The 25,321-nt window shown below is 40.0% G+C and overlaps 1 protein-coding gene across 6 annotated transcripts in view; it reads left to right on the top strand.

Moving 5' to 3' along the window:
- kcnab2a (potassium voltage-gated channel, shaker-related subfamily, beta member 2 a) overlaps nucleotides 1-25,321 on the top strand; it is a 124,102-nt gene that overhangs the window by 63,815 nt on the left and 34,966 nt on the right. The window contains exons 1-2 of one of the 6 annotated variants that reach the window (XM_021307989.2): nucleotides 12,203-12,538; nucleotides 12,661-13,149. The exons of 4 other annotated variants lie outside the window; for them this stretch is intronic. In XM_021307989.2, coding sequence (XP_021163664.2) covers nucleotides 12,938-13,149 — 212 coding nt within the window. In that variant the 5' untranslated portion in view covers nucleotides 12,203-12,538; nucleotides 12,661-12,937. Of the gene's footprint in view, nucleotides 1-12,202; nucleotides 13,150-25,321 lie in introns of those variants that run through there. One more of the 6 variants, XM_036151552.1, reaches the window with a different exon arrangement.

Genomic DNA, 25,321 nt, shown 5'->3' with positions numbered 1-25,321 from the left:
CCAACCCGAGGGATATTCCTACCAAGGAAATCACAATAATTCGGTGTATCTCAACCTGTACACCCACAAGTTTGCTGCCTTCACACCCCGGATTGCCTGATGAGCACTGCACAGTCTGATGGGGATGCTAAAGGGTCTGGAGTGATATAGATTTGGTGTTTCAGTGGTGACGTCTCGAGATGCTCTTAATGCAAACTCTGATTGGCCTGGTCTGACAGCTTGTCAAAATGTTCTAGTCAGAACCGTAGCGTGGGCACGAGAGGTGGAAATGCCAGGGATTACACAATTCTGTTCTCTTTTGCTTTGGTTGTTGCTCTCTCGTATAAGCAGTTGTTTTTGGCAGCTCCAGTAAGTACCCTAAATTTGTGAGTTATTACCAGATGCTTAAAAGATATTTGACTTTGTTTTATACGTATTCCGGCTTCAGATCAGACTAGAGAGTGGCATAGAAGTGATTTGTGATTGCTTCAGTTCCTGCAGCCACTTAAATGTTACGCAGTCTCTAAAGTTATAACTTATTCATACAGCAAAGTTTTGTTCAAAGGCTGAGTAAAAGGATGGCTCTCACCTGAAGTGACTTTTTTTTCTCTATTCTCCACCAAAGACCTGGCCACTACAAAGGTACTCGTGGTTTTTCTAAACAAATGGATACCCCTTAACTTAACATATCTATCACGTTACAACCAGAAATCCCAATGTGTGTTATTGAGATTTGGTGTGAAGGATGAATAGAAACACAAAGTAGCACATATTGGTTTTAAAAGTTTGAAAGTGTCCCACCTTTATTCATCCCACCTGGAACCATACTTTGTAAAAACTTTTACTGCAGCTGGCATTCCTTTGGTTTATCCTTCCTCCAGGTCTGCACGTCTAGAGACTTTTGAACGTCTAGAGATTTTTGAACATTCTTTGCATAATAGCTCAAACTGAATGGAGAGTTTCTGTGAACATTTTCAAGTCTTTAATATTGTGGAATTTGGTCTGGACTTTGACTAGGCCATTCTAACATATGAATATGCTTTAAGCTTAATCATGTCATTGCAGCTCTGGCTCTGTTTAATATTGGCTGGCTTAAGATGAACCTCCACCCAGTCTCAAGTATTTTGCAGCCTCTAAATGTGCGTTCACACACCGAACGCGAACGAGATGTTTGGAGTGAGTGATTTACATGCTATCCCTATGTAAAAGCTCTTTCATTGGCAAATTAATAGTCCACGAAGTGAATGAGGTGTTTTGAGTGAAGGCGCAGAATGAGCGAACAGAGTGAAGCAAAGCTGCAAACGGCGCAAGAATAGAGCAAAGCAAAACTCGAGTTCAGAAATCTTAACTTTGCAGTCAATTCACGTTGCGTTAAGGGTGCTCCTCCATTTATTTAAGCACAAAAATTTTTTTATTTGTTACATATTGAGACAGTACAATTAGGCTTTATTTCTATTGAGCAATGACGGCTGTAGTTGGTGCCCTGGGGGGAGATGCGTCCCCCATTGCAGGGCAGTAGCTCCTCATGCTGGGCCACATTAGACAGCGCCGTGATGCGCTCTGAAAATCCATCTCCTCAGTAAAGACCATGTCCGCCACTCCGTGAGTTTATAGTTGGTGTCCCGGAGGGTAATCAGTTCCCCGTGGGGAAGCAGGTCCTCATGCTCAGTCCTGGAAAGACGGAAGTACCACTGGAAGCGGCGGTCATCCACACAGCTACAGCTGGCGGTCGCTACTCGCCGATTCGGGTGCGTCTCAGGAGGATCTGGTGGACCCAGGGGTGCCAACGCCGCTGTTCGGCTTTCCACATTGTCGGAGCGGATTGTTTGCGAGAGAGAGAGAGAGAAAGGCGAAACGTCATGCGTCCAACTTCAGGTGATCCAGGTGAAAAAATTAGCCTGGATCGCGTTCGGCATAAATGTACCTTAACAGGATTGCCCTGTTTTAGCTCCATCCATCTTCCCATCAGTTAGGACCAGCTTCTCTATCCCAGCTGAAAAAAAGAATGATGCTGCCACCACCACCATGTTTCACTGTTGGGATGATCAGGGTGTTGTGCTGTTAGTTTTCCTCCACACGGAGCATTTTGCATGTAACCTCAAGTCTGGTGTCATCTTTAACCTAACCATGCCTTAAACTTCCTGACTTCATCCCTGACCTGTCTGCTGTGTTTCTTGGTCTTTGCGACGCTACATTTAACCGAGGGAGCCTCTGTGCAATGTTTGCTTCTTATAACAGACATTTCAGAGTTCCTTCACTCTTAGCCCTAATGTGATTTTGCCATTATGATTATACGCCATCCCAGACATATCCGGCTCTTTGAGAACCTCTGTAGTGAAAAATGAAAAACCTATTGATCGCGAACAGGAAAATAATCATCCAGCAGCTCTCAGCATTTTCTCTTACATCTTTGCTTAGGTGTTGTTGAAAAAATACCAACTTACATGGCTGTTTTTAAGGCTTTCTTATAGCGCTAAAGCTATATCAAATAAAAAGTATGGAGTCATGTTCCTAGGTGCAGCTCATCTGCTATTTTATTTTATAGCACATTTTAAGGGGATAGCCAAATGTTTCTGCCAGGGGTCTGATCGAGTCCGATTGCACTGCACCAATAGATAGATAGATGGATGGATAAACTTTATTCTGAACTCAGGGTCCAATAAATACATAAAAAAATAAATTAATAAATAGATAAGAATAAAAACACAATACAAGTACCATTATCTATTAAATAGGAGCTTTATATAGAAACGTTGCATGTCTGAAAGAGGCTGCTGTGTTTGTCTTATTTTTGACCAGAAGCTTTTTAGAAGCTGAAAAACCCCTCTGAGTATTATAATGTTCACCACTTACTTTTTTCATATTTAATGAGCTTCCTATTGTATTTAATATACTGCATTAGTGTAAGATTTCCTCTAAACTATAATAGATCTTAATATTCAGTAAATACGCGTGTTTCTCAGGCTGAGCGGTTAAATATTATTTAGCGGAAGTGTTGCTTATCTACAAGTTCGAAGCGGTTCTGGTGAAGAAATTCCTCTAAGGCTTTTCAGCCTTTTCTGTGGTTTTGTGGGTGCTGCAAATTTAATGCAGCGGGAAATTATTTTCAATTTCACAGCCGACTGGCCTTTCAGAAATGCAGCAAAACTGGGTCTTGGTTTTAACACAGGTAGTGGGGTGATAAAACCCTAGGGGGATTTCAAATTAGTTTGTTCTCATAAACCTATAAAATATATATATATTTTTATTGTGTTTTGAATTTTAGTTCCAGCTAAAGTTTGGTCATCATTGTTTATCCCCCTCTTTTATTTCTCCAAAGTCTTTCACAGCTCTTATTTTTATTTTCATTTTGTTGTGAAGAAGTCACTCCTGCAGGATCCAGGTATCTGGCTTTCAATCAGAGAAAGTTAGCAGAGATTTCCCCTCAGATCATTGTTTGGATTTTAAAACATTGAATTTGTTTCTCTTCACACACTGCTGAAACCCATAGGTTTTTTTATGCCTATCTGGCCATGTCACAGCTGTCTTGTTCAGGGTCACAAATCCCGCAACTCTGAATAAATCAAGACCTTTTCCTGAGTTAAAATCAAATTAACCCCGAGGAGCGTAGTTTACATCCATCACTGTAAAAAATGTCTTAAATCTTTGTGGCAGTATATTGCTGTGAGTATTATTTGGAGAACGTCTGATTCCTACATTCCTGGTCCCGGCATATTATGGGGCCCTCATCTTTCTGCTGTGGTGCTCCATGCCGTGCAAAACACTTCTGCCTTGCAAAGAGACTCTGCGAACGCTTCCCTTTGCTTTGACAAATGCACACAGGCAGGCGGGAGGGCTCACTTGGAACAGCACACAATATTCTTTCTCCTCCTCTCATTCTTTCTTTTTACTTCTTCAGATTAGTGAGTGTGCTCCCTGCGGCCGAGCAAATCAGGTCTGTGTGATTTAAGCATGTCTTGTTGTTCAGCTCAACATGCAGAAATCTGAGTTTGCTGTACCTCACTATGCGCTGCATTTTTAGATAATGGTTCTTATGCAAAACACTGTTGTTTTTTTGTTTTGTGTTTTATATCTGAAATGAAATCATTTGTTAATTTTAAAACAGACAGCCTCATCATGATTGTATTACATAAGGGTAGGGGTTTCCTGTTCTGCGCCTCTTTCATTGCCTCAGCTCTCTTGCTCTGTTAGATGCGTTAGTGGGGACAGCTGAACTGCCTGCTCCTCCTGAGCCCGGCTGTCTGCAGGGAATCTGTCATGTTCACTGGAGAGTTAAGAGTAGCAGCGCTCGCTCTTAACAGATGTGACCTGAGACTCTCCTCATTTCTCTACTGTTTCCTCAGGAATTCCCAGACTAGCGGAAGAGCTGCACTGAATTTTCAACAGTTCTTCATATTTCTGGGATTATTTTAACCTCCCAGGCCTATATGGTGTGGTTTGTCTACCCCCAGATCACAGAAATCCCTGGAGCTGTTTTGGTTAAGGTGAAATTATACGAGTGTTTGTAAATCAGTCAGTCTCATACCGCCTCAAAAAAATCGATCTGACGGACGACTCCTTTCTCTCTTCCGGGAGCCATCTCGATTACATATTCAAGGAAGAGTGATGAGATTGTTGGAAGTGTATTATCTATTTGACTCTATAATAGACTAATATAAAAGGATGAATGAACAAATACTGAATCACCAACACTAAAAACTACAATAATTAGTTGATATAGTCTGAAATTTATACCAGATCGGTCAAAACCCGGGTAGCCAGAGAGGCCCGGCTGAGATGGTTTGGACATGTACAGAGGAGGGACAGTGAGTACATCACTAAAGGGATGCTGAGGCTGGAACTTCCAGGCTTGTGGCCTAGAATAAGACTAAAAAAGAGATTAATGGATGAAGTGAAAGAGGACTTGAAGGTAGTTTGTGTGAAAGAAGATGGTCTAGTAGATCGCGTTAGATGGAGATGGACGTATTGCTGTGGCCACCCCTGACTGGGAAAACCCAAAGGAAGAAAAAGTCTAAAATTCATCAGAAATCTCAGTTTCTCAGAAGGGATTTTGTCACCTATGTCTGTGTTGGTTTGCCAACTTTAATTTAAAAGAAGAAATAATAACATATTTCTTGACTTGATAGATTGTTTCGTTGCTGCCCCAACAAGGGTTGCACTAAAGCTATCATGTGGGCTGTCTCTTCTGACACTTTGTACTGGGTTGAGGAAGCCTCTAGGGTTTGTACAGAAGAAAAACAAAACAATGTCATGGAGGAACCTTACATTGAAATCAGCAAATGTAATGTAGTGGGCAGACATGTAACTTACAGTATCTGAATCTCGAAAGGGTGCTCTTTCTGACTCTGTCTCTGACTCTTCTTGTTGATGTGTTTACAGTTCTCTCTGTATCTCCAAACTTGGCTGCTTGCTAGAAGAACTACTTGGGGAGGAGTTGATTAAGAGGTTGCTCAACCAATCACAATCAGACGTGGGATAATCTTACCTACTTCTTATTAGATGGCCATTGTTAAATCATTTCTACTATATTTTTCTTGAACACATCCTTAAATGTTAGTAATTCCTCTAAGTTCAAGAAAATGTCAGCAATCAGTTGAGCCATAACAACTACACATTTAAAATATTTGTATATATTTTAAATTTATACGTATTGGATGATTTAGTTTTCAAAATCATAACCTATTGGCACTGATACAATTATTGACTTTTATCAATAGAGCCATTCAAAGCAGTTTAGGAAACAAAGTAAAAGTAAAGTAAGTTTACAGGCAAAACATTTATTTTTCCCCTGCAATAATTAGATTCTCATGAGTGACGGTACTGTCAGCACTCTGAACTATTTAAATACAGCCTACAGATGCATAAAAGCAAAATTACTGCGTCTGTCGATCAACACTGTCATTCCGTCTGACCTCGAATCTCTTTCCATTAACTCACTTAAGCCCCTTCACCCACTCATGCACTCACACCCACCTCCATCTGAACACCACTGCAGCTTCTCAAGCGTGCTATTTTTTAACTCAAATCCTCACAAATGCTGTTGAGCCAAACTCTCGTTAAGTGGTATTTAAAATAGCTATTGGGCAGCTGGCTGACAGTTTATATATGAGGTACATTGGACATTCTTAGTGGTCCGGGTGGACGCTCTGCTAGCAGTAGGCATTCACCATAAACTGGCCTGGCCCTAAGCCTCTGAATATGAATCTTTGGTCAAAGGTTAAATTTATGGTTTAATTAGACGCAGTTTATGTGAATTCATGATCTCAAGTAAAGTAGATAGTCCTACACACCTCTGCTAAAAGCCAGGTTTTGTGATATTAAGAAGTTAGAACATAATAAATAATGTAAAAAAATCACATTTAAAAAAAAATCCTATAAACTCCCTCATTTATCTTAATGCTATGTTAAAACACCCTTTAGTCCTGTTTCAGTATTTAGTTCAAACTTACAATCTCATAGTGTAAAACTGAATAATATAAAGTTAATTTCAGCTTTTCTTGTATGATTTTGCTGCATTTGCTAGTAAGGGTTCTTCAGTTAAAGTAGTGGTTTGCAGAGAAGTTACAGTGGATCAAAAGATATACTAGTTTAAAAAGGTATCAGTCAGGAGAAGAATGAAAAGAATTACACATATCTGCCTTAGGACGGTGAAAACAGCCATCTGGTGGCAGCATCATGCCACGTTGGAATCCCTAGTTCCCCAGTTGGAACTAGGGATTTTGTCAAGGTGGATGAAATTGTGACAAAATAGTTACAAATGTCAGGTCAGGTTTGAACCCAGAACCTTCATTGATTCTAATTGCATCTCCAAAGTAGGCAAATAAACAATGAAATGTACGTTTTAGAATGGCCTAACCAGAGATGAGAACAATATCTAATTGAAGAATGTTTTCTGTGACTTGAAGAGGGGTTGTGGACAGGAAATGCAATCAGAACGTGACATGAGATCTTCCCCAACTCTACTCATAGTGGAGGGACTGCAGAGATTATTAGCTGAGGCAGAATAAGCCTCACTCTCTGCAGCACCTTTGGGTGGATTGGGTCGAGGCACCCAGGTTCTCCCTTTGGAGCGATACTGTTTGTGAGGGATATAACGTGACTCAGTCTGCTGATGAATTTCAAAGTCCTTTTAGCCTTTTCAGTAAGTCAGGACAGTCTTTGCATTGTGTTTGACTCACTGTATTGCACTCCTATTTTAAGAAGTAGTACTGCAGTTGTGGAGGATGAGTGCTTGTGGCTGCACCTATCAGTACTTCTGTGCACAGTGGAGTCTCTCAGGAGCTTTTGATTAAAGCAGTAGTCTTCTCCTCTCTTCCGTGTTTCCAAGCTGCAGTATGTGGGCGGTAGTTTGGCAGAGGTCACTGGTGTGAGCTGAAAGTCCTGTACAACCAGGGCAGACTCTCAGGGCCTCATTAAGGCTCGGTATCATCCACAACTTGAGCCTTTTCCTGACCGGCTCCTTCGGGGAGGAGCGGAATAAAACCGATACTTTAGATTGTGGGAATGTCACGTTGTTGAGACATTTTGCACCTTTTGTTTTTAGCCTGCGCAGTAAGGAAAATGTATCGTTAACAAACATATTTCTGCAGCAGGGCTTTTTTTTTTCGTCGTGATCTGTAGACTCTTAAGAGTTCTGTTGATTACGATTGATTTTTCTGAGCTGTAGTCACGAACCGAGAAAACCACAAGTTTTGCAGCAAATCTTCAGCCTTTCTCTCATCTCACTCCCCCACAGACAGAATTAGAGGAAGAGCTCCTATCAGTCTTCCACACTCACGCTGAATGAAAAGTGAGGGATTTTAGAGGATCGGTAGATTTTTAGATAACTAGATATCAGACATTTGATCAGAGACTAGGCGGTGGACCTGGTTCAAAGGAGGGGGGGTGATTTACCAACCGGCTAATGAGCTTATTTATTGTGGGGAAAACAGGATTGGTTGTTATTAAAAAAAAAAAAGGAACTAAGGAACTGTGTTTTATTGACTTTAGTGCAGCATGAATCACCTTCCAAACACAATATCACAAATTAAAGATTTAATAGCAGCACTTCCATTGATTCTTATTTCTGGTACTGCATCCATTACGATTGATTTATCCTTTAATGAACATTGGAAATAAATTAATTCTGGACGTTCCCTGGCCTATTTTGATGAATGAGCACAAAGCAGCTTGTAGCTCAGGCCAGCGGTTCGATAAAAGTGCTGAGAAAAGAAATCCCTGCTGTAGCATTGACTGAAAAATGGAGAGGATAATAAAAGCGTAGGCATTTGTAAAAATTTACTTTGATTCTGGGCTGGTTGTAAGCAACGAGGCCTTGGGTATTTAAAATGCTTTTGAAGGTGAAATAAAATTAAATAAAAGACTGTGATCATTTCATTTCTGTGGTCTGTATTATGTAACACTTTCTGAACATTTCACAGGATTATCATTTATTTATAATTAAAGAAAACAAACACTTTGGCTAAAGATTAAAGTGCAATGGAATAAATAAAAAACATACAAAAGCTAACAATCAAGAACAAGTAATATCAATTAAGTGTTGAGGTATCATCTTTAATCATTTTCTCTTCTGCTTATTTTCTCTTTTTGGTTGTTATTTGTGTATTAGGTTGAATATTTTTGGTCTGTACTCTATTGGCATGTGCTACATTATCAGTTAATAGCTTGTATTGTATTTATTAATTACAAAGCATAGTTGAATGTGCTGTTCTACAGCATGTTAATAGGGATTCTGGGCTGGGCGTAGCAGCAGGAACAAATCACCCGTACAAAATGCCAAAGAGAGCCATGTGTTTTAAAAATGGATGCACTGTTTGTTCATTTAGCTGATGGATCACTTGACTGTCTGATGGTGCAAGGTTGTATCGATTTCAGTGGCCGACATTAAATCTGAAGAATTTCTAGCAGAGACCAATAAAGTCTTGTTTTTTCTGCAACTATGAATGTGAAAGAGGAAGAAAATGTTTCATCCGTATTGTGTATTATTAAAATGTTTCTCTGGTTTTTCAAAGGTACTTGTCTTTATTAGATGTTTAGATATTGAGATACTTTCATATCTCTTGATATGAGTGTCGTGTATGTTACAGGGCGTATGCTTTGTCTCTACCGCCTGTTCTCTCCTCTCTGGCTTTGCCAACTTCTCTTTTATTTAACCCAAGTCACGACTCGTGTCTGCTCTGGAGCAGAGAAGAGTAAATTGAAGGATCAGGTTTCCACAGCATCAGTGGGAAATGTGTTGAACAATCCTGAGTTGAATGGCAGAGACGTTTCAGGGTGTGCTTCCAAATTGGTTCCTCATGCCTAGAAGTAAGAGACGTCACTCTGCGAAGATGCTCATTGACTGCGTTACTTCCACTGCTGCTGGTAATTTCCAAAGATGCCCCTGTTTGTAGAAATGTGGATGGTTGACAAGCTCTTTTCAAAAATGACTAGAACTGTGTCCAAGTCAGTGTTGTGTATGTTTATCCTGAACACAACTATTTCCATGATCAGTTCACTCAGGTTAAACTGAATAAATTTATGGTCATAGAAACTTTGGGCTTCCTTCATAAACAGGTTTGCCTGCTCTAATTGTCAAAAAGCAAAACCGGTCTGAAATTTTTCTGAAAACGCCTCTGAAAACATATTTTTGCAGACTTAGCACGATACGATTGGCATTCTGTATAATAGAGATCCAATTCTCTCAGCTGACAAAATCGTCACTCATGTTAATTAAGTAGCACATCTTATCTGTGCTGTAGCTGCCTGCAAACTCACACCCTCACTCCCTGCCTGCAGCTGGCTCCCACGCAATAACAGAACCACAGCGCAGAAACAACTCCGCATAATCAATGAGTTTTGACGGCTAGGGAATGTGCCTTTCGGTTTAAAGTGGGGGCAGAGGCGTACTTTATCAATAACGCATCCTGACAAAACACAGATATGTGTGAGTAACTTGCCTTTGAGGTGAAATGCTGTAACTCTTAATCTGCACAAAGATGCTAAAGTTCGAAGTTTTGTTAGTTTAACGTGATCATCCTACAATTTGCAGTTAATAAGGCATGGCTCAACTTATCTTCGACATTGAAAAAAGTGCTTTTGTGTACAGTTTTTATCAGAAATGAACTCCAATCGTGAGTAGGGCCAGGCAATATGGCCTGAAATCAATATCCGCATCAGCTGCTAAAACATTTGAAATTTCTAAACCTTTCAGACTGGATGGGGCGGAGTCACGTGACCACAGGCTGTACACGTAATGCAGTGTCTTAAGCCGGGCATACACTGTGCGGGTTTATGCCCTTTTCCGGATGATTCTTCAGTCGTACGAGAATCTTTTGAATCGGGCTGAGGTTCAGGGGGTAACGAGGGGTGATTAGCCTCTCACGACCATCTCCCGATCAGGAATCGGACGGTCGGTTGAAAATCAAACCTGTTTGAAATTCAGTCGGCCCTCGTGAGCGATCGTGAGCGCGTCCTGCTGTTGAAGCGGAGTTACGACCGTCTACGAGCCGATTTCCCCCGACCTCGCATACGGCGCCTGCGCAAACAAGTAGATTCTTCTTCGTCTTCTCAAACGAAAACATAGGAGCGGAGAGAAACGTGACGGCGGCACGTGTGACAAACTCGAGTCAAACTCTGCTAAAGCAGTGTTTTTTGTTCTTGTGAGCCTCATATTTAACAGTGAGCATCGACACTTCCGCCTTTTTTTTCTTCTATTGTTGACATTTGGCTTCTGGGTAGACGAGTCCGAGTAGCGCCATCTCTCTACGGGGCTGAGTCCGACGTGTGGTTTTTGAACGCACAGTGTAAGAACAGATATCGTGAGCAGTGAACTTTTAAACCCTGCGGTTCTGTCGTACAGTTTGAGCTGTATCTGAGTACCACGATTGAAAATATCGTACAGTGTATGCCCGGCATTAAAGGGACATGAGCATAGCCTACTTTTACACAGCCAAAAAAGACAAAGTATAGAAAATACAGACACAGGCAAAATGACGTTGATTATTGTCGTACATTTCGGTGTCTGTAAATTTTTGGTTTATCGCCTAGGCCTAATCATGAGCATACTAATCTGAAGGCAGCCTAAATTTGTTGTCTGTCAGCTGGTCATGACCATTGCTTTGGATTTTGGAGGATTCCTACTTTCTTAATAAAGGATTTGCATGAATCTCCAGTAAATGTTTTAGTGTTGTCTTAAACTATAGAAGCAAACACAAATTAAAATGCAGTATTTCTACATGAATATAATGATATGATGTATTTACTAATAATGTAGGATTCCATCATGTTTGACCTTTTAGTAAATATTATGACATATTTCAAGCGTAAGAAGCTTTTGGCAATACGTTTCTTCCTTTGATAAGTGTTTAAAAGGATCTTTTGATGGATTCTGAGCCCCCAGACAAGTTGTTTTCTGGCTTTTCTTCTCCACCTTTTGCACACAGCATCTGACAGAAATTCGATTTCAGTTCAATTAAATCCAGTTTTTCCTTCAGGGTTCTGTTTAAGCAAAAGGTCATGGCTCTGAGAATAGGTGGCAACTTCCCTTTAGCTCCATTCCTTTGATGGAGCTCACTAAACTGTGCAGGTCTGCTCCTGAAGGCATCGCTTTTAATTATCTCATGTGTAGACTAGCTGGCCTGTTTAGATAAGCGTCAGTATTATATTACTGTTAGCGTGAGACTCATCCATTGTACTTTTCATGTTCTTAAAAAAAAAAAAAATCTATTTCAGTAATAGATGACAGCTGACTCTACCCTAATTATTTTTTTCCACCCTAATTATTTAAATTCTGATTAAATGGAATTCGCAATCTCATGAAATTCATTTTGTACCCAGTAAAGAGAGGAGCATCATCTCAGATATGTCCCGCTGCCTTCATTTTGTTACAGACAAAAGTTGCGTAATATTTGTTTCACAGGCTGTTGAACCAAGCCCATGTGAGAGTCCCCTTCTCCGGGGCCGTGGGCTGCTGCAAAGTCCCGGCCACTGAGCACTCAGGCTCCCTCTTTTTTCACCAAACTGAATGAAACCACACTGCAGGGCAACAGACGGACGAAGATGGACGCAGAAATGCACTACCTCTTCTGGGAGAGGTGCAGCAAACACGCAGGACTTCAATGCTGCGCTCTCACGCTGCCGTGGTTCTCTGAATATTCATCCTCGTAGCCCTCCCACCGTACTCCATCCCTCGCTCCCCCCCCCTCTCTCCTCCCATCGCTCGCCTGCGCGCTCCTTGCCGTTTTATGCTGAGCACAAGGCACACAGATGCAAGTTTAATCCAGGGAACAGTGAAAGCTGGGAAATGAATTCTGTCCTTTTTTTTGTTTTTTTTTTACTGACGTGCAACTGTAGTCAGATGATTTTTCATCAGTCAGCGCAGCTGTAAAGGTGGATTTATACAGAGTGGGAGATGAAAACCTGCTGCTGGAACTGTGTGGCGTGTTTTATTCTCTCCATCTCTTTGTGTGGATCTATTCGTTGCCACTCTTAAAGCTTGGCTGCAAGAGGTGTCTGCTCAGTTTTTGAAGGAAACTGCAGGACTGTGACTTCCATCCTTTATCTCCACATGAAACGGGAGGTTGGTTGAATGAATCAAGAGAAATCGTCATTTTATGCACAGTTTTTGATTTTTGTCTTTCACATTTAATTGGACTTCTTGCCTCTGAATACAGCAGTGATTGCAGTTTTGTTTGTCCCCAGTTAAGAAGCAACAATGTAGTCCCCGGGTTTGGACTTTCTAGGACAGGATTTTCACCTGATCGCGATCCATCAGTCTTTGCACCAAAAACCCAGGGAGGGATTTCTGATGGACTTGTGGCGTTCGACTCGATTCAGAGCGTCCTTCTGACTGAATTATCGCACACTCCTGGGAAGGCCCTTAGACTTTCCGCCCTGGCGGAGTTTTTCCTATCTGATTTATTCAGAGGAGAATTTAATTAGAGGAGACTTTAATTGGGACTGTCCACCAGAAGCCAGGATGCAGGTGTCATTAGTGTGCACGGATCACCGTGGGGGGGTGAGCCGCAACACAGAGGACCGCCTAAACCGTCAGAATGCCAATAGCCCCAGCACAGGCACCCGCAGCAAGTTCAGAGCGGTGGCGATGGTGGCTCGCAGTCTCGGGCAGCTCTCGGTTCAGAGCGTGCCCTCCTCCAGCGAGCAAAGTGTGAAGACTGGCATGAAGTATAGGTAGGCATGTCAAGACATTCAACAATCCAACTGACTTTTACACATTTCTCAGATATGAAGGATCATCTTATGCACTTTCCCACCCTTGTTAATATTTAGTGTCAAAATTATGTCTGCCTATCTGAATATAACAGCAGAATATGACATAATAGTTTTCCCAGAATGGATTTTACATTGAATTTGGTGATATTTTATCCATTACAGTGATACAAATCTCATCTGATCTAAAAACAAACTTGTGTGCTAAGTATTCATTGTGGTCTAGTATAGTGTGTGTATAGCAAGTATAGATCACTATTCATTATCGTATACCCTACACTGAAAATATTAAAATTTTAAACAACTCATTGTCCGTATTCATAACTGACAGCTTCAAGTCTCTATTTTATGCGAGATCATTTCTGATGTTAATTAAACAATCATCACAAAATAATTTGCTTCTATTTATGGGAAAATGCAGTTTATTTCTCCTCCTTATCAATAAATAAAGATTTAAGATAGGTTCCATTAAAATGGTCACTTTTCCCTAGATTTGATCTGACTATGATAAACAGATCAAATACTGAAAAGTATAATTTTTATAATGCATTAAATGCAACAGCAAGAACTCCACTAAAAACAGTTATGGTATATAAATGCATCAACCAATGGGGGGGAAAACTGTGAATTTTAAAAAATTTATATATATATATATATATATATATATATATATATATATATATATATATATATATATATATATATATATATATATATATAAATATATAATTAAGCATACACTTTTTGCACCTTTTTACGTTTAATACAAATTATATTATGATTCAGACACATGTATTTATGAATACCGTAAAGGAGAATAATTCCTTCAGTTCTTGAATTTACAATTGCTATTTCTATCACATAACTAATTTTTCTCTTTATTGTTAAGTGCTTAGAAGAAATAGAAAAATCCAAAATTGGAATTGGCAGGTTTTTGCTATGTGGGGGGGGGAGAGAGAAAAGGAAATCAGTATTGTTCCAAAAAAGATTGATGCATCTCATGTATATTTAAAGTTCTGTTTCCCCATTTTGATAAGGTTTTTATTGTTTGTCTTGCAGTTACTGAGCCTCTTTGTGTGCAAGAACCTTCAGGGAAAGAAAGTCTGATGGAATTTAATTTAACAGTTCCCGTTTTAGCCATTTTGGCAAATATTTATTGCGCAAATGCATTTTATATCAGATTTGCAAATGTCTTCCATTTGCATGGTGAATTATTCAAATTAGCGTGGCTATTACGCGAATGCTGCAAGAGGAAAAGATGAATACGAATGAAGATCTCTTCAAGTGCACACTTAAAGCACTGAGGAGTGTGTCAGACCGAGCAATAGTGGAGATCTTAAAATCGAGTGCTGTGTGTTACGGTACACTGGTTTGTAACAAGCTGGCCGGTAGTGCAGTGTATCAGCATTGCAGCACATTTTCCTCATCATTTACTTATCTTAGCTTTTCCTTGTTTTGTAAGGTTTTTTTTGTTTAAAGCTAATGTCTGATAAATAAAATAAATTGCCAGCATGCTTTCACAAAATCCAATGAAAGCTAAATTCCCTTTGCTAATAGATCTAACTATCAACAGCTGTTGTAAAGCTGTGACCAGATGATTGAAGCTGATTGAAGCCAATTCTGATGAATTTTTAACAACTGTAAGAAAATGCATCAATCACATTAATAATAAGTATTTCTATTGCATTGTGATGTGCAGGGGTAACCTCACAATGCTGTATGGGAGATGAGTCACTGTGAAACAGGGTTTTACTGTTTTAAAAAATAAGGACTGCAAAGTTGAGATTGTAAACGGTCTCCAGTTGGACTGCAAGGTACGAAATAAATGTGCAATAAGCAAAAATATTGGTTTTACGATGACGATATGACTTTTGAAAAATAAATACATTTGCTAACTAAACAGTGTTAATGTTTTTGTGCTTTTGGTTAATTGAAAACAGACCAGTAAGTCAGCATTTTATCCAGCGACTGGACACATTTAAATTCATCATTTTCATCACAGCAGGAAAGATTTTACTGAAGTTGCACTTGGTGTCGTCCTCTGTTTTGACAAAGAAACAAAATCAGTTGTGTTTTCTTAGTCCTGGTGCAATAAAAAAAGACTACCCCAAATATATCCCTGATAGAAAAACAGCAATATTATTTATATAATTTTTTTAAGATATATAGCAAACCCAGCAGATTTATATTGAGGTTGTGTAAATTGCAATATATGGCCCAGCCCTTCACCTTTAGTGCTGATCAGTGTGGTTAGTGCATCAATAGGCCCATCTACACTACCCTTTTTTAACCGAGCCGAGACCAGTCCGAGCTCGGTAACCGAGATAACTCTTGTGTGTAAATGGTCAGCAGACTGAACTGAACCGCGCTAGACATAACCGGACCGCGCTAACTGCAGACCAGTTCCTGAGCAGGTCTCAGACTGTTTTTTTTTTTTTTCATCCCGGTTATCTGATAACGAAGAGCGCATGAGCAGACCACGTCATCCCCTTACAGTCAGCTGACTGTCCGCAGTTTTTCCGGCGTGTCTGGCTGCACGTCCCGATTCACACTCCATTCAGACAAATTTCAGACATTCATAATAATACTAGCTTCCTTACCGTGCCACACGGTTTCCAGAGATGATTCTGCTTAGCAGCGTGATGAACCTCAGTGTCTGTCGTTGTTTCATGCGTCTGTAAATCCTTATTAGACGTTCGTTTGTCTTATCCACGTCCCAAAAGCCGACTCTCTCAAGTAAATTCACCAATGGTTGCCTTCTTCCCCTGACTCTCTGCAAACACCGAAATATCACAATATCAAGCATAACATCCTGAATGTTACGGGCGCCGCCGTTTTGTTTTGTTTGGTTCCGCCTTTAATCCCAGAGAGCAGCAGTACCGCAGATCGTCACTAGGAGGCGAGGAAACCAAGGAACCGAGATAAGCTTGGTGTGTAAACGGTCGGATCGGCTTGGTTAACTGATCCAAGCTCGGACTGGTCTCGGCTCGGCTCGGTAAAAAAAGTGTAGTGTAGACGGGCCTTATGTAAACTACTACAAGGTTGTGCTAATATTTCCAAATCTAGCATGTTGCATGAATGCCCTGTTGATACATGAAAAAAAAATAAAACAGAGCAGCCTCATACGTTTAACCTTTCCGTTATCTGCTGAGAGTGTTGCTCTCTCCATGTTTTTCTCAGACATAACAACCATCAGAGCTTTTTGCATATTTGTGCTTTAATTGATTTGATTTGAGTCAAATCATACTCAAATGATCTAACTTTGACTTTTCTTCACTCAGTAATAGCATCTACACTCGAGTGTTGATGCAGTAGAAACATAGAAGTGCCTTGATATGGTTCATTCACTGACTGCAATAATATTGCTTTTTCCAACCAGCCGGTTACAGGCGTCAACAAATTAAGTTAAAAGTTGCCAGATTCTATTCACCATCTAAATTTCACTGATAAAAAGTCACACATATTGTTATATAACATACATTCTCATACATGCCATACAGATGTTTGTTTTGTGTACCAAATCTGCACTACAATTGTATTAATAAGTAATTAACAAACAGAAATAGTTTAATCTTTTACCACAATTATCTGGATGGGTTTTTGTGTGTATTTGTAAACGACTTTTCCCATTAGGTGTGATATTATGCCTCCTAAAGAAGTAAGCCATGTGAACATGGAAAGAGAATAATTTGAAGGTTAATCCAAGGGTTGATTTGTTAAAACCACGTGACCCATCCTTGGCGCTGCTGCCACATCACAGTCTTTTGCATGTAATTTGCTAGCGGCAGTCTCCTCGCGTTGTCTCACTGTCATCATTGAGCCTAATGATATTGAATGAGAAAAATCATTTGCAGCTCTGGGGCCAGCGGCTTTTTGTGCTCTTGTGCTCACGCAGGGTGCTATGAAGTGCACCACGGGATGTGTGTTTGCAAACTGAGCTCGTATCTGATGTAAACCGAAGGTAACGTGCGCCTTGATGCAGCGGGAAGCCCAAAATGTTCCCTCACTGACGGCAGGGCATAGTGTTTGGAGTTGTGTTCGGACTTAACGGGAATGAAAGGGAAAGGAAAGGGGAGATTGCTAAGGTTATCGGTGGTGTATGCACAATGCCCAAGTGGAAGTACAGTGGGCTGGAGTGATCTGTGCTCATGTCACTGTGAATCTTTCAAATGTGCCTCTTGGAGTTGAAGCTTGCAAGCCCTTTAACATGGCTGTCCATTTCTCTTTTCATCTTTATGATTTCCTCCCCCCCCACCCCTTTGCTAAAGGGCGAGGAAATTTCTCGTTTCTCTGTTTAGACAGCTGAAGATCTTTGTGGTTTTATAACTGTGCCCCCAAAAGAATACAGTAAAGCTGTCTTATCCATCCGCCAAAAACTTTCCCTGATTATCCCCTCTGCACAAAAGCTGTGAAATTCAGATCAGACTCATTTGCATAAAGTCCTCGCCGTCTCCTTGAATGGCAGCCTTGAATTTGACCTCTCTGCATCTCCGAGTTTGGTGTCAGGTTAGTTTGGGAGTGACCTTCCTCAACAAGGCCACTGAAATCATCACAGAGAATGTCTTTTCAAGGTAGGGAGGGATTGCCGGAGCTTTATTGGGCTGCCAGCCGTTCTTTAATGGGACTCAGAGTCTGACTGATACGACCGGGTAAAATCAGCAAGCTTGACTGTGAATCGTCCCCTTTTCCAAAGAATGATTAAATGCCTTCATTCTGGACTGAATTAATGGTGCACACTAAATAGCTTGTGATTATGTAAAGCAGCCTCTGTGAGAGAACGCCTGTGAGATTGGGCGAGCACTACAGGTGAGGCAGCTCAGTCTGGTATTAGCTCCTCTCTCAGTCAGCCAAACCCTGCTGATGGGGAGACTTTTATTTGCTAATGTGCAGCAAATTTCCAAAGTCCTGCTGAGTTACAACAAGCAGAGCTTGTATCGAATGCCAGCTGAGCTGCAATTTTTGTGCTTTGTGCCGACAAAAGTTTGAAGGATTCCCCTTAAACTGCTGCTGTTAACAACTGGAAACGGAAACGAGGCTCTGGAGTATACTCAGTGAAATGCTGAATGTGGGAAGTGTTTGTTTATTCAGCGTCTTCTTCATCCATATTAGAGGTCAGGTGCGAATGCTTTCTGCTATGTGATTATTGATTATTTCACTTCAGTCTGAAAATCATTTAAGTCAGGTATTGTGCGAGAAAGTAAAGGCTGCCGATTTTGTATGCCTTGACCCTGAAAATTGTAAATCCCAAGGCACCTACTCGCACCAAGTGGAGCTGAGCCGGGCTGGCACTAATGGAAAAGAGTCATAAAACGGCATCACCTTCCCTTTGAGAATTCACCTAAAGTTATTTTCTTCTCTTTTAAATAGACAGTTGGTAAGCCAGCACATTATTGCCTCTTCCTAGGCAAAAACTATAAATCATTGAGGAGAATACAGTGGCACCCAAATTCTTCTGAATAAGGGCACATGTGCTTGATCATTTGGAGCTTCCGTATCCATTTATCTGTACATTTTACAAATGATTCAGTAGTACATAACTGGATGAACTCAACTGAAAGGATGTGGAGTCATTGAAGAGACTCACTATGTGTTATTTTGTGAGATCCATCTGCAGCGCTTAATGTTAAGTCAATAGAATATGGCTAATTAGCGATTTCAAACCCCTGTAACTATCGTTCTGTGTCATCGATAACATTCACACAGGGCATGTTTTACTCGCATGAATGAAACAATTGTGACTCAGTCATATCACCGAATAAGTGAGAAATAAAGGAGACAGCAACTCAGCAGCATGGTCCAATGAAGCAGGTCATACTAGCAGCCATTGTTGCTCTCAGGGACATTATGGTCCTTTATAAGCAGGTAATAGACAGAAATTAGGTCTCTGTCTGGGTCATTACAGATGGTTTGCACATTCAATCAGGAGAGAAATGTTAGTAAAATGAAAAGATAATTTGTAATCTAAAATTGCCAGGGACTTAATTTATTTTTTAGTAGTCATAAAAATGCTTCAATCTCAGCTACAATGTATTATTTTCTTAAAATGTTGTATAACACCCCTTTTCTATTTGTTTAGTTCTTATTTCCATTTTGCCTGTTGACTCTTATGCAACAAGAGAATATAATCCCTCATTTACCCCAAATAACTCTAAGTGACCTAGATAGCAGGTATAATTTTTTTTAAAGTCAGAAAACCACATTTTCTTGCAACAGAACATAGAAAATTATTTTAAATCTTAGTTTTTTTCAAAGTACGTATACATCGAGCCCATGATAGGTTACAAATCAACATTTTATATGACAAGTGGACAAAATAACCAAAATGTGGTCGGTGTGAAATGAGCTGGTGTTTGAGCTTTTATTGTAGTTTACCAACATATCCCACAAAATAAAAATATATCTGGCTTTCCAAGTGAAAACTGGGTTGCTACAGTACATCAGCAAAGGCTTTATCAGCTATAAAACACTTGTGCCCTGTCACAGTCGCTCGTTTACTGGAGGCTGGACCAAGTCATAGCTGACTCACCACCTGTCCTGGTGTAAAGCTATCACTAAATTCACCTTAGCGTTCCCAATCTCAGCTGGTCCACTTTTCCTTTCAGAGTTGACACTGAGCCCCAGCCACAGTAGATGGCCTCTGGCAGGCTTGTGTAAGTGGATGGCATTTAAATCCCACCACTGGGTTGCTTAGCGTTAGCCTTCATCATTTTCAAAAGCAAAGCTTTAAAAAAAAAAGAAGCCTTTCCTCACTGGTTATCATCGTTTAGTGCACCTTGGAGTCATTTGGGAAAACAGATGGCAGAAATAACAAGAAAAGGAAGTAGGAAGATTTACAAATGAGACTTTTACACGTTTAGTCATTAATTAGTGCTGTGCAGCTTTGTTACCGGCTGCCATAGGAGAGCTGAAGAGGAGTCGATGGAGCTCATGGTGGATCACGTTTTGTGCTTGTTTGGGAATTTGTTTTAGAATAGTGCCTTCCTTGTATTGTTACACGAATGCATAATGGCTCAGGTTCCACTGACAGAAGCTGTGGGTGTGTGAGCTTTGGGGGCGTCATGAGTGTGGGTGCATGCCGGGACAATTTTCCTGCATTCAGAGATCTCTCATCATTGGGGAGCCAGAGCGTGGAAGTTGAACCGAACGCACATACTCGATATTTAGGTACCATGTTCCATCGTAGGCTTGAGGTGCACGGAGCATGGTGAGGTTTTGTTTATGTTGCGGAGAGGAAGATGAAATATGTTTGCCTGTGTTTCTATAAGCAAGCGAGAGACACACTTGTGTTATGTTGAAGGAGGGGGGGAAAAAAAACGACAGCTGTTCTTTTTTCGCTTCACTGATAAAGTTTAATTAGAGCCTCTGTTTGGATGTGTGTGTCGCTCCTCTTTCCCTCTCTGCATGTTAGTTTCATTAAAGCTCTAGAAATTGCTTCCGTTTATTAATTCGCCTGTCAGAGTTCTGCCATCAGGACCAGTTCTTGATTTGGTGAAAATCTGGTCAGATTACAGGTGGCTCTCCATAAATTGGAATGTCATCACAAAGTTGATTTATTTCAGCAATTCAGTTAAAAAAAAGAAACTCAATACATAAACCCATTACACACAGAATGGTATATTTCAAGAGTTAATTTCTGTTAGTTTTGACAACTATGGCTCCAAGTAGATGAATACCCTGAGTTCAGTTGCTCTGACAAATGTTAGTATTGCATAGGAAAATTAAAAATGGATTTTAATACAGAAATGTCAGCCTACTGAAAAGTATGTCCTGAAATGTACAGTATGTGCACTGAATACTTGGTCAGGGATCCATTTACATGAATTTCCGCATCAATGCAGTAGGGGATCAGCCTTTCACTATTCTGAGGTGTTAAAGAAGCCCAGTCTGCTTTAAAAAAGGCCTTCAACTTATTTGCATTGCTGGCTCTGGTGTCTCCCATCTTCGTCTAGATAATACTCGATAGAGCTTTAGATATCTGTGCCAGCTGCAGTCCACACCTTGTGAATCTCTCCAAATATCCTTGTAGAGGGTGGCAGTGACTATCTGCTGGTCATAACATAGCATTTTCAGTATTAAAAATACTGTGTGTTTGAGATTAGTCTCATGTAACATTTTAATTTTCTTAGAAATTGAATTTTTGGTTTGCATAAGCTGTAATGATAAAAAAATGTAAACTTCTGAAATATGTCACTTTTTGTGTACTGAATATAAATCATCCAAGTTTTACTTATAATTCATTTGACAAACATAGGTGCACCCATTCTGTATTGCTTTAGGGTAGTTTTTCTACCAGGTTGCTTATTTTGTTCTCTGTTTCGGACACATGATACAGTTTAGCTGGGTCTACTACGTACCGACTGCACAGATTTGTACTGAGATGTGTGTAGTAGTAAAACTAAAACCTGACTCATCTGACTGATTTTATATTAAAAGTTTTTAGTCTGCATTAGCTAGTGGCTGAGAGGAACTTGGACTGTTACACAATGTACACGGCAGTGATTGATGGGGAAGAAATAACAAAAAAAATTAGATGAGGCTGTACCAAAGCAGCAGAGCAGAGCCTTCAGTTTGATTTGACATCATGCTCAGTCATGTGTGTTATGAATATTTAACCTTAACATTTTCTTAATTAGGCAGATGGCACCAGTTTGCTTCAAAATGACAGCTTGTCCAGTTCATTTTTATCAGTAAGTGGCTTAGAAGCCTTATGGAGAACTTTACCTTTTCTATAAAAACAATCTTAAATATTTTAGTTTCTATTTGAGGCTTTGTCAAAATTTCTCTATTGATTAGTTAGCTTATTATTCCAATTAAATGTTTGTGAAACACTTACAATCCTGAACATGGTCCCCTTCAGCTTCCTGAATCAGGGCAACCTTTTCTCAGATTACTTGTTTATATCATGTTAAATATGCAGTCATAAAAAAAAATTGGATAAACATTTAAATTAAGAATTGGGTGCTCTAATACGTTGAATTAGCAAAGCCTTCTTTATGTCTTCAGAACGTTCTGTTTCTTTTTTTTTTTTTTTTTTTGCGTTATGAATTTTCAGACACCTAAAACCAATGCTGTCTTTTACATTGTATGTTAAACAAAATGATTAATAGGCAAACATTTGTAAAATCTACATTTAATGCCAAACAAGGAACAGCAGAGCAGTTTCCAGGGTAAACATATGCAGTTCTGCAGCTAACTGTCTCAGATGTTTATATGAAATGACAGTATAATGGAAAATAATGCCTACAGAGAAAGATTTTCTGAGTTTTTTTGTTGGTTGTTTTTTCTTCTTCCAATTTCACTGCTGTCATTCCTTTCAGTATCTCAGTTGTTTGCACATGGGGCCATTTTATGTGATGCCTATAAACGGAGAAGTAAATGCTAATCAGACCTGAACATTTATCTGGGCAATTACAGCCCTGCACAGAGGGACTGTCTGCCTTGACGTCTGAGTAAATCAGAAATTAGCCCACATTCAGAGTTTCCCTCATCAAAGAAAATGTAATCATGAAAACAAGTGCTAAATTTATAACACAGGGTTTGACTCAAATGAAAATGAGCAATAGTAAATTTTCTCAGATGCTGGATGAATATTTGCTAAATACAGTTATGTTCCATACAAATCTCCAAATTATTGGTACTTTTATTTTTAGCAGATTTTTCAACCATTTGGATTAAGTTTTCAATTGTAATCACAGACCCTCTTTAAAACTAAAATATACAGAAATAGAGCTCACTAATGAATGAGATACAACAGAACAGAGGTAAATTTAGAGGTAAGACCTTTAGCAGGAATTCCGCATTGGAAAATGTGCTCTTGTGATTTTTATGGCAGTAATAATGAGTTCAGCAATATTCCTTTTTATGAACACCAGCAAACTGTTCACATTTGGAGATTCCGGTTCTGTTACCCTGCAACATACAGTAGAAAGTCTTACCAAAAAGTAACTGTTTTAAAAAATGTCCAAAAACAAATTATGTCACAGGAAAACCCTAAAAAAGCAGTCGATGAGTAAAAAAATAGATAAATCCAAACTGTCACTGACAGCTGTCCTTAAATGCTTTTTTGCCAGTGGCTCCTCCTGTCTTTCTGGCTTCTGTTGATATAAAGCTGTTCGTTTCCACCAAATTGAATCACATTTGACATCTTCTCAGGCTGCTCTTAGATAATAGAGATAAATGCATTTTGTACTTTATAACGATATAACCCTAAAATTAAAAAAGTTGAAAACGAGGCTAATACACAGACTAAAATATATGGATACCCTCAATTGTCAACAAATTTTATCTGGGCTATACGAAACAAACAGATCAAATATTATGCTGTCAATTCAATCTAGATATATAGATGGATTCAAAGTCAATTACATTGTACATTCTGATTTGATCCTAGTTATTAAACAATGCAGTAAAGTTCAGTTTTCTTTGGCAGTTGGTAAAAGGTTTTCTAACTAAAGATACCCAGCCAGTTGCATTGAGTCTTTCTTTTTCACGTGTCTTACAGCAGCTTTACAGACATGCCATATAGAGAAGCTTGTTCCCTACATGTGTGAGTGCAGTTTTGCTCAACAGAACAATATGTCAAGTTGGAATCCTAATTGCATGTTTGTCTCTTTTAAATCAAGACTGTATCTAGCATCAACGTAGGCAGGTCACAATAGTAACTAGGGGGGTCCTGATACTCGGTTTTTCCAGACCGAGTACAACTACGAGTACTTCAGTTTAGATACTTGCCGATTCCAAGTACCGATACTGAGTACTTAATAAATTGGTACTTATAGATCACAAATAACTTAACAATATCATTGACCACTGAAAACGACTGACCATCAAGGATGATGAATTCGGTTAGAGCTTCAGTTATCTTCTATCCCTCTTTTTCTTATAAAGGGTCAGTAAACAGCCTCTTGGTGTATAGCACCACTGCCTGGTATAGAGTAGTATCTAGCCTTTAAGTTGCAGCGTAGCCCAGCCCAGGAGGAAAGTTGGTATCAGTTCAGAGTATCAGATCACTTGTACAACTACGAGTACGAGTCCTTGACGCTGGTATCGGGAGATCACTAATAGTAACCTGTCTTTGCATGGCCTTCAACCATTTGGATTACCTGCATTCAACTGATAACAGATTTCTGCCAAGTCCCTTGCACTGTTCTCTCCAGCTCAGTATTCCTCTGGTCTATTACCTGTCTCCGCCACCATCATCTGGTCAGTCCATCCTTGCCATCATCACCTTGTCAACTCTGGCCATCTACATTTGTCAGCCGGGACAACCATGACTTGTCCGGTATGCCGTAACCTGCACTCTTAACAATAAACTTTTAAGTATATTTACACTTGTGTCGGCTTGAATATCGGGTTCTCTGCATACAAGCATTACACAAACACGGAGGACGCGCACTGACTCGTGCTTCCCCCATGCCTACAAGGTGTATTGTTCCACACACCAAGAGCACAACCCCAAAGTCCTAATTGCAACAACTTGGTGTCCTTGCAGCAATCCTTACTCCTGGAGTCTTGGGCTCCCATCTGGTTAGTTGGATGGTTGGTCTTGCTGCCAGAGGTTGATGTAGGCCTTGGTCGGAGGAGCTCGTTGCCTTATGTCTCACCTTCTGCATCTTTGCTCTAGAGGCTGCTGCTCCTATGGTTCACTGGCAAACTACCTCTATGGGTGCCCTGAGGTTATTTGTTGCGCCTGTCTGCTTACGGCTGAACTGAGTCCACTTGTCCTTTGTTGCTCGTGGGTCCTGTGTGTAGCAGGACTTCTATCGTTCTCACTATTATAGCAGCTGTGCACCTCCAGGTGATAAACCTGCACACATACACCCACTCAACATAAACACTTATTTCTACACATATGCTCACCCACCAACCCAGACAGACACATGTACTCGGACATTCACCAACACACAAATAATACAAATAGTTGAAGTTCATGCAAACACAGGTTACTATTACACCATTGTCACCCTGGCTACGTTGATGCTACATCCAATCATGACAACTCAGTTACATGATTAGGATTCTGTTTTGAGATATCCTTTATTTGTATAGCAGATTTGTCCAGGCACATATAGGCAACCAGCTTATCTACAGTTCTCACAAAATGGGAGAAAAAAAACACTTTGAAAACACATCC

The sequence above is a fragment of the Fundulus heteroclitus genome, chromosome 20, assembly GCF_011125445.2.
Source record: "Fundulus heteroclitus isolate FHET01 chromosome 20, MU-UCD_Fhet_4.1, whole genome shotgun sequence".
NCBI lineage: Eukaryota > Metazoa > Chordata > Actinopteri > Cyprinodontiformes > Fundulidae > Fundulus > Fundulus heteroclitus.
The sequence above is the reverse complement of the archived record's forward strand: the minus strand, read 5'-3'. Positions and strand labels throughout refer to the sequence as shown.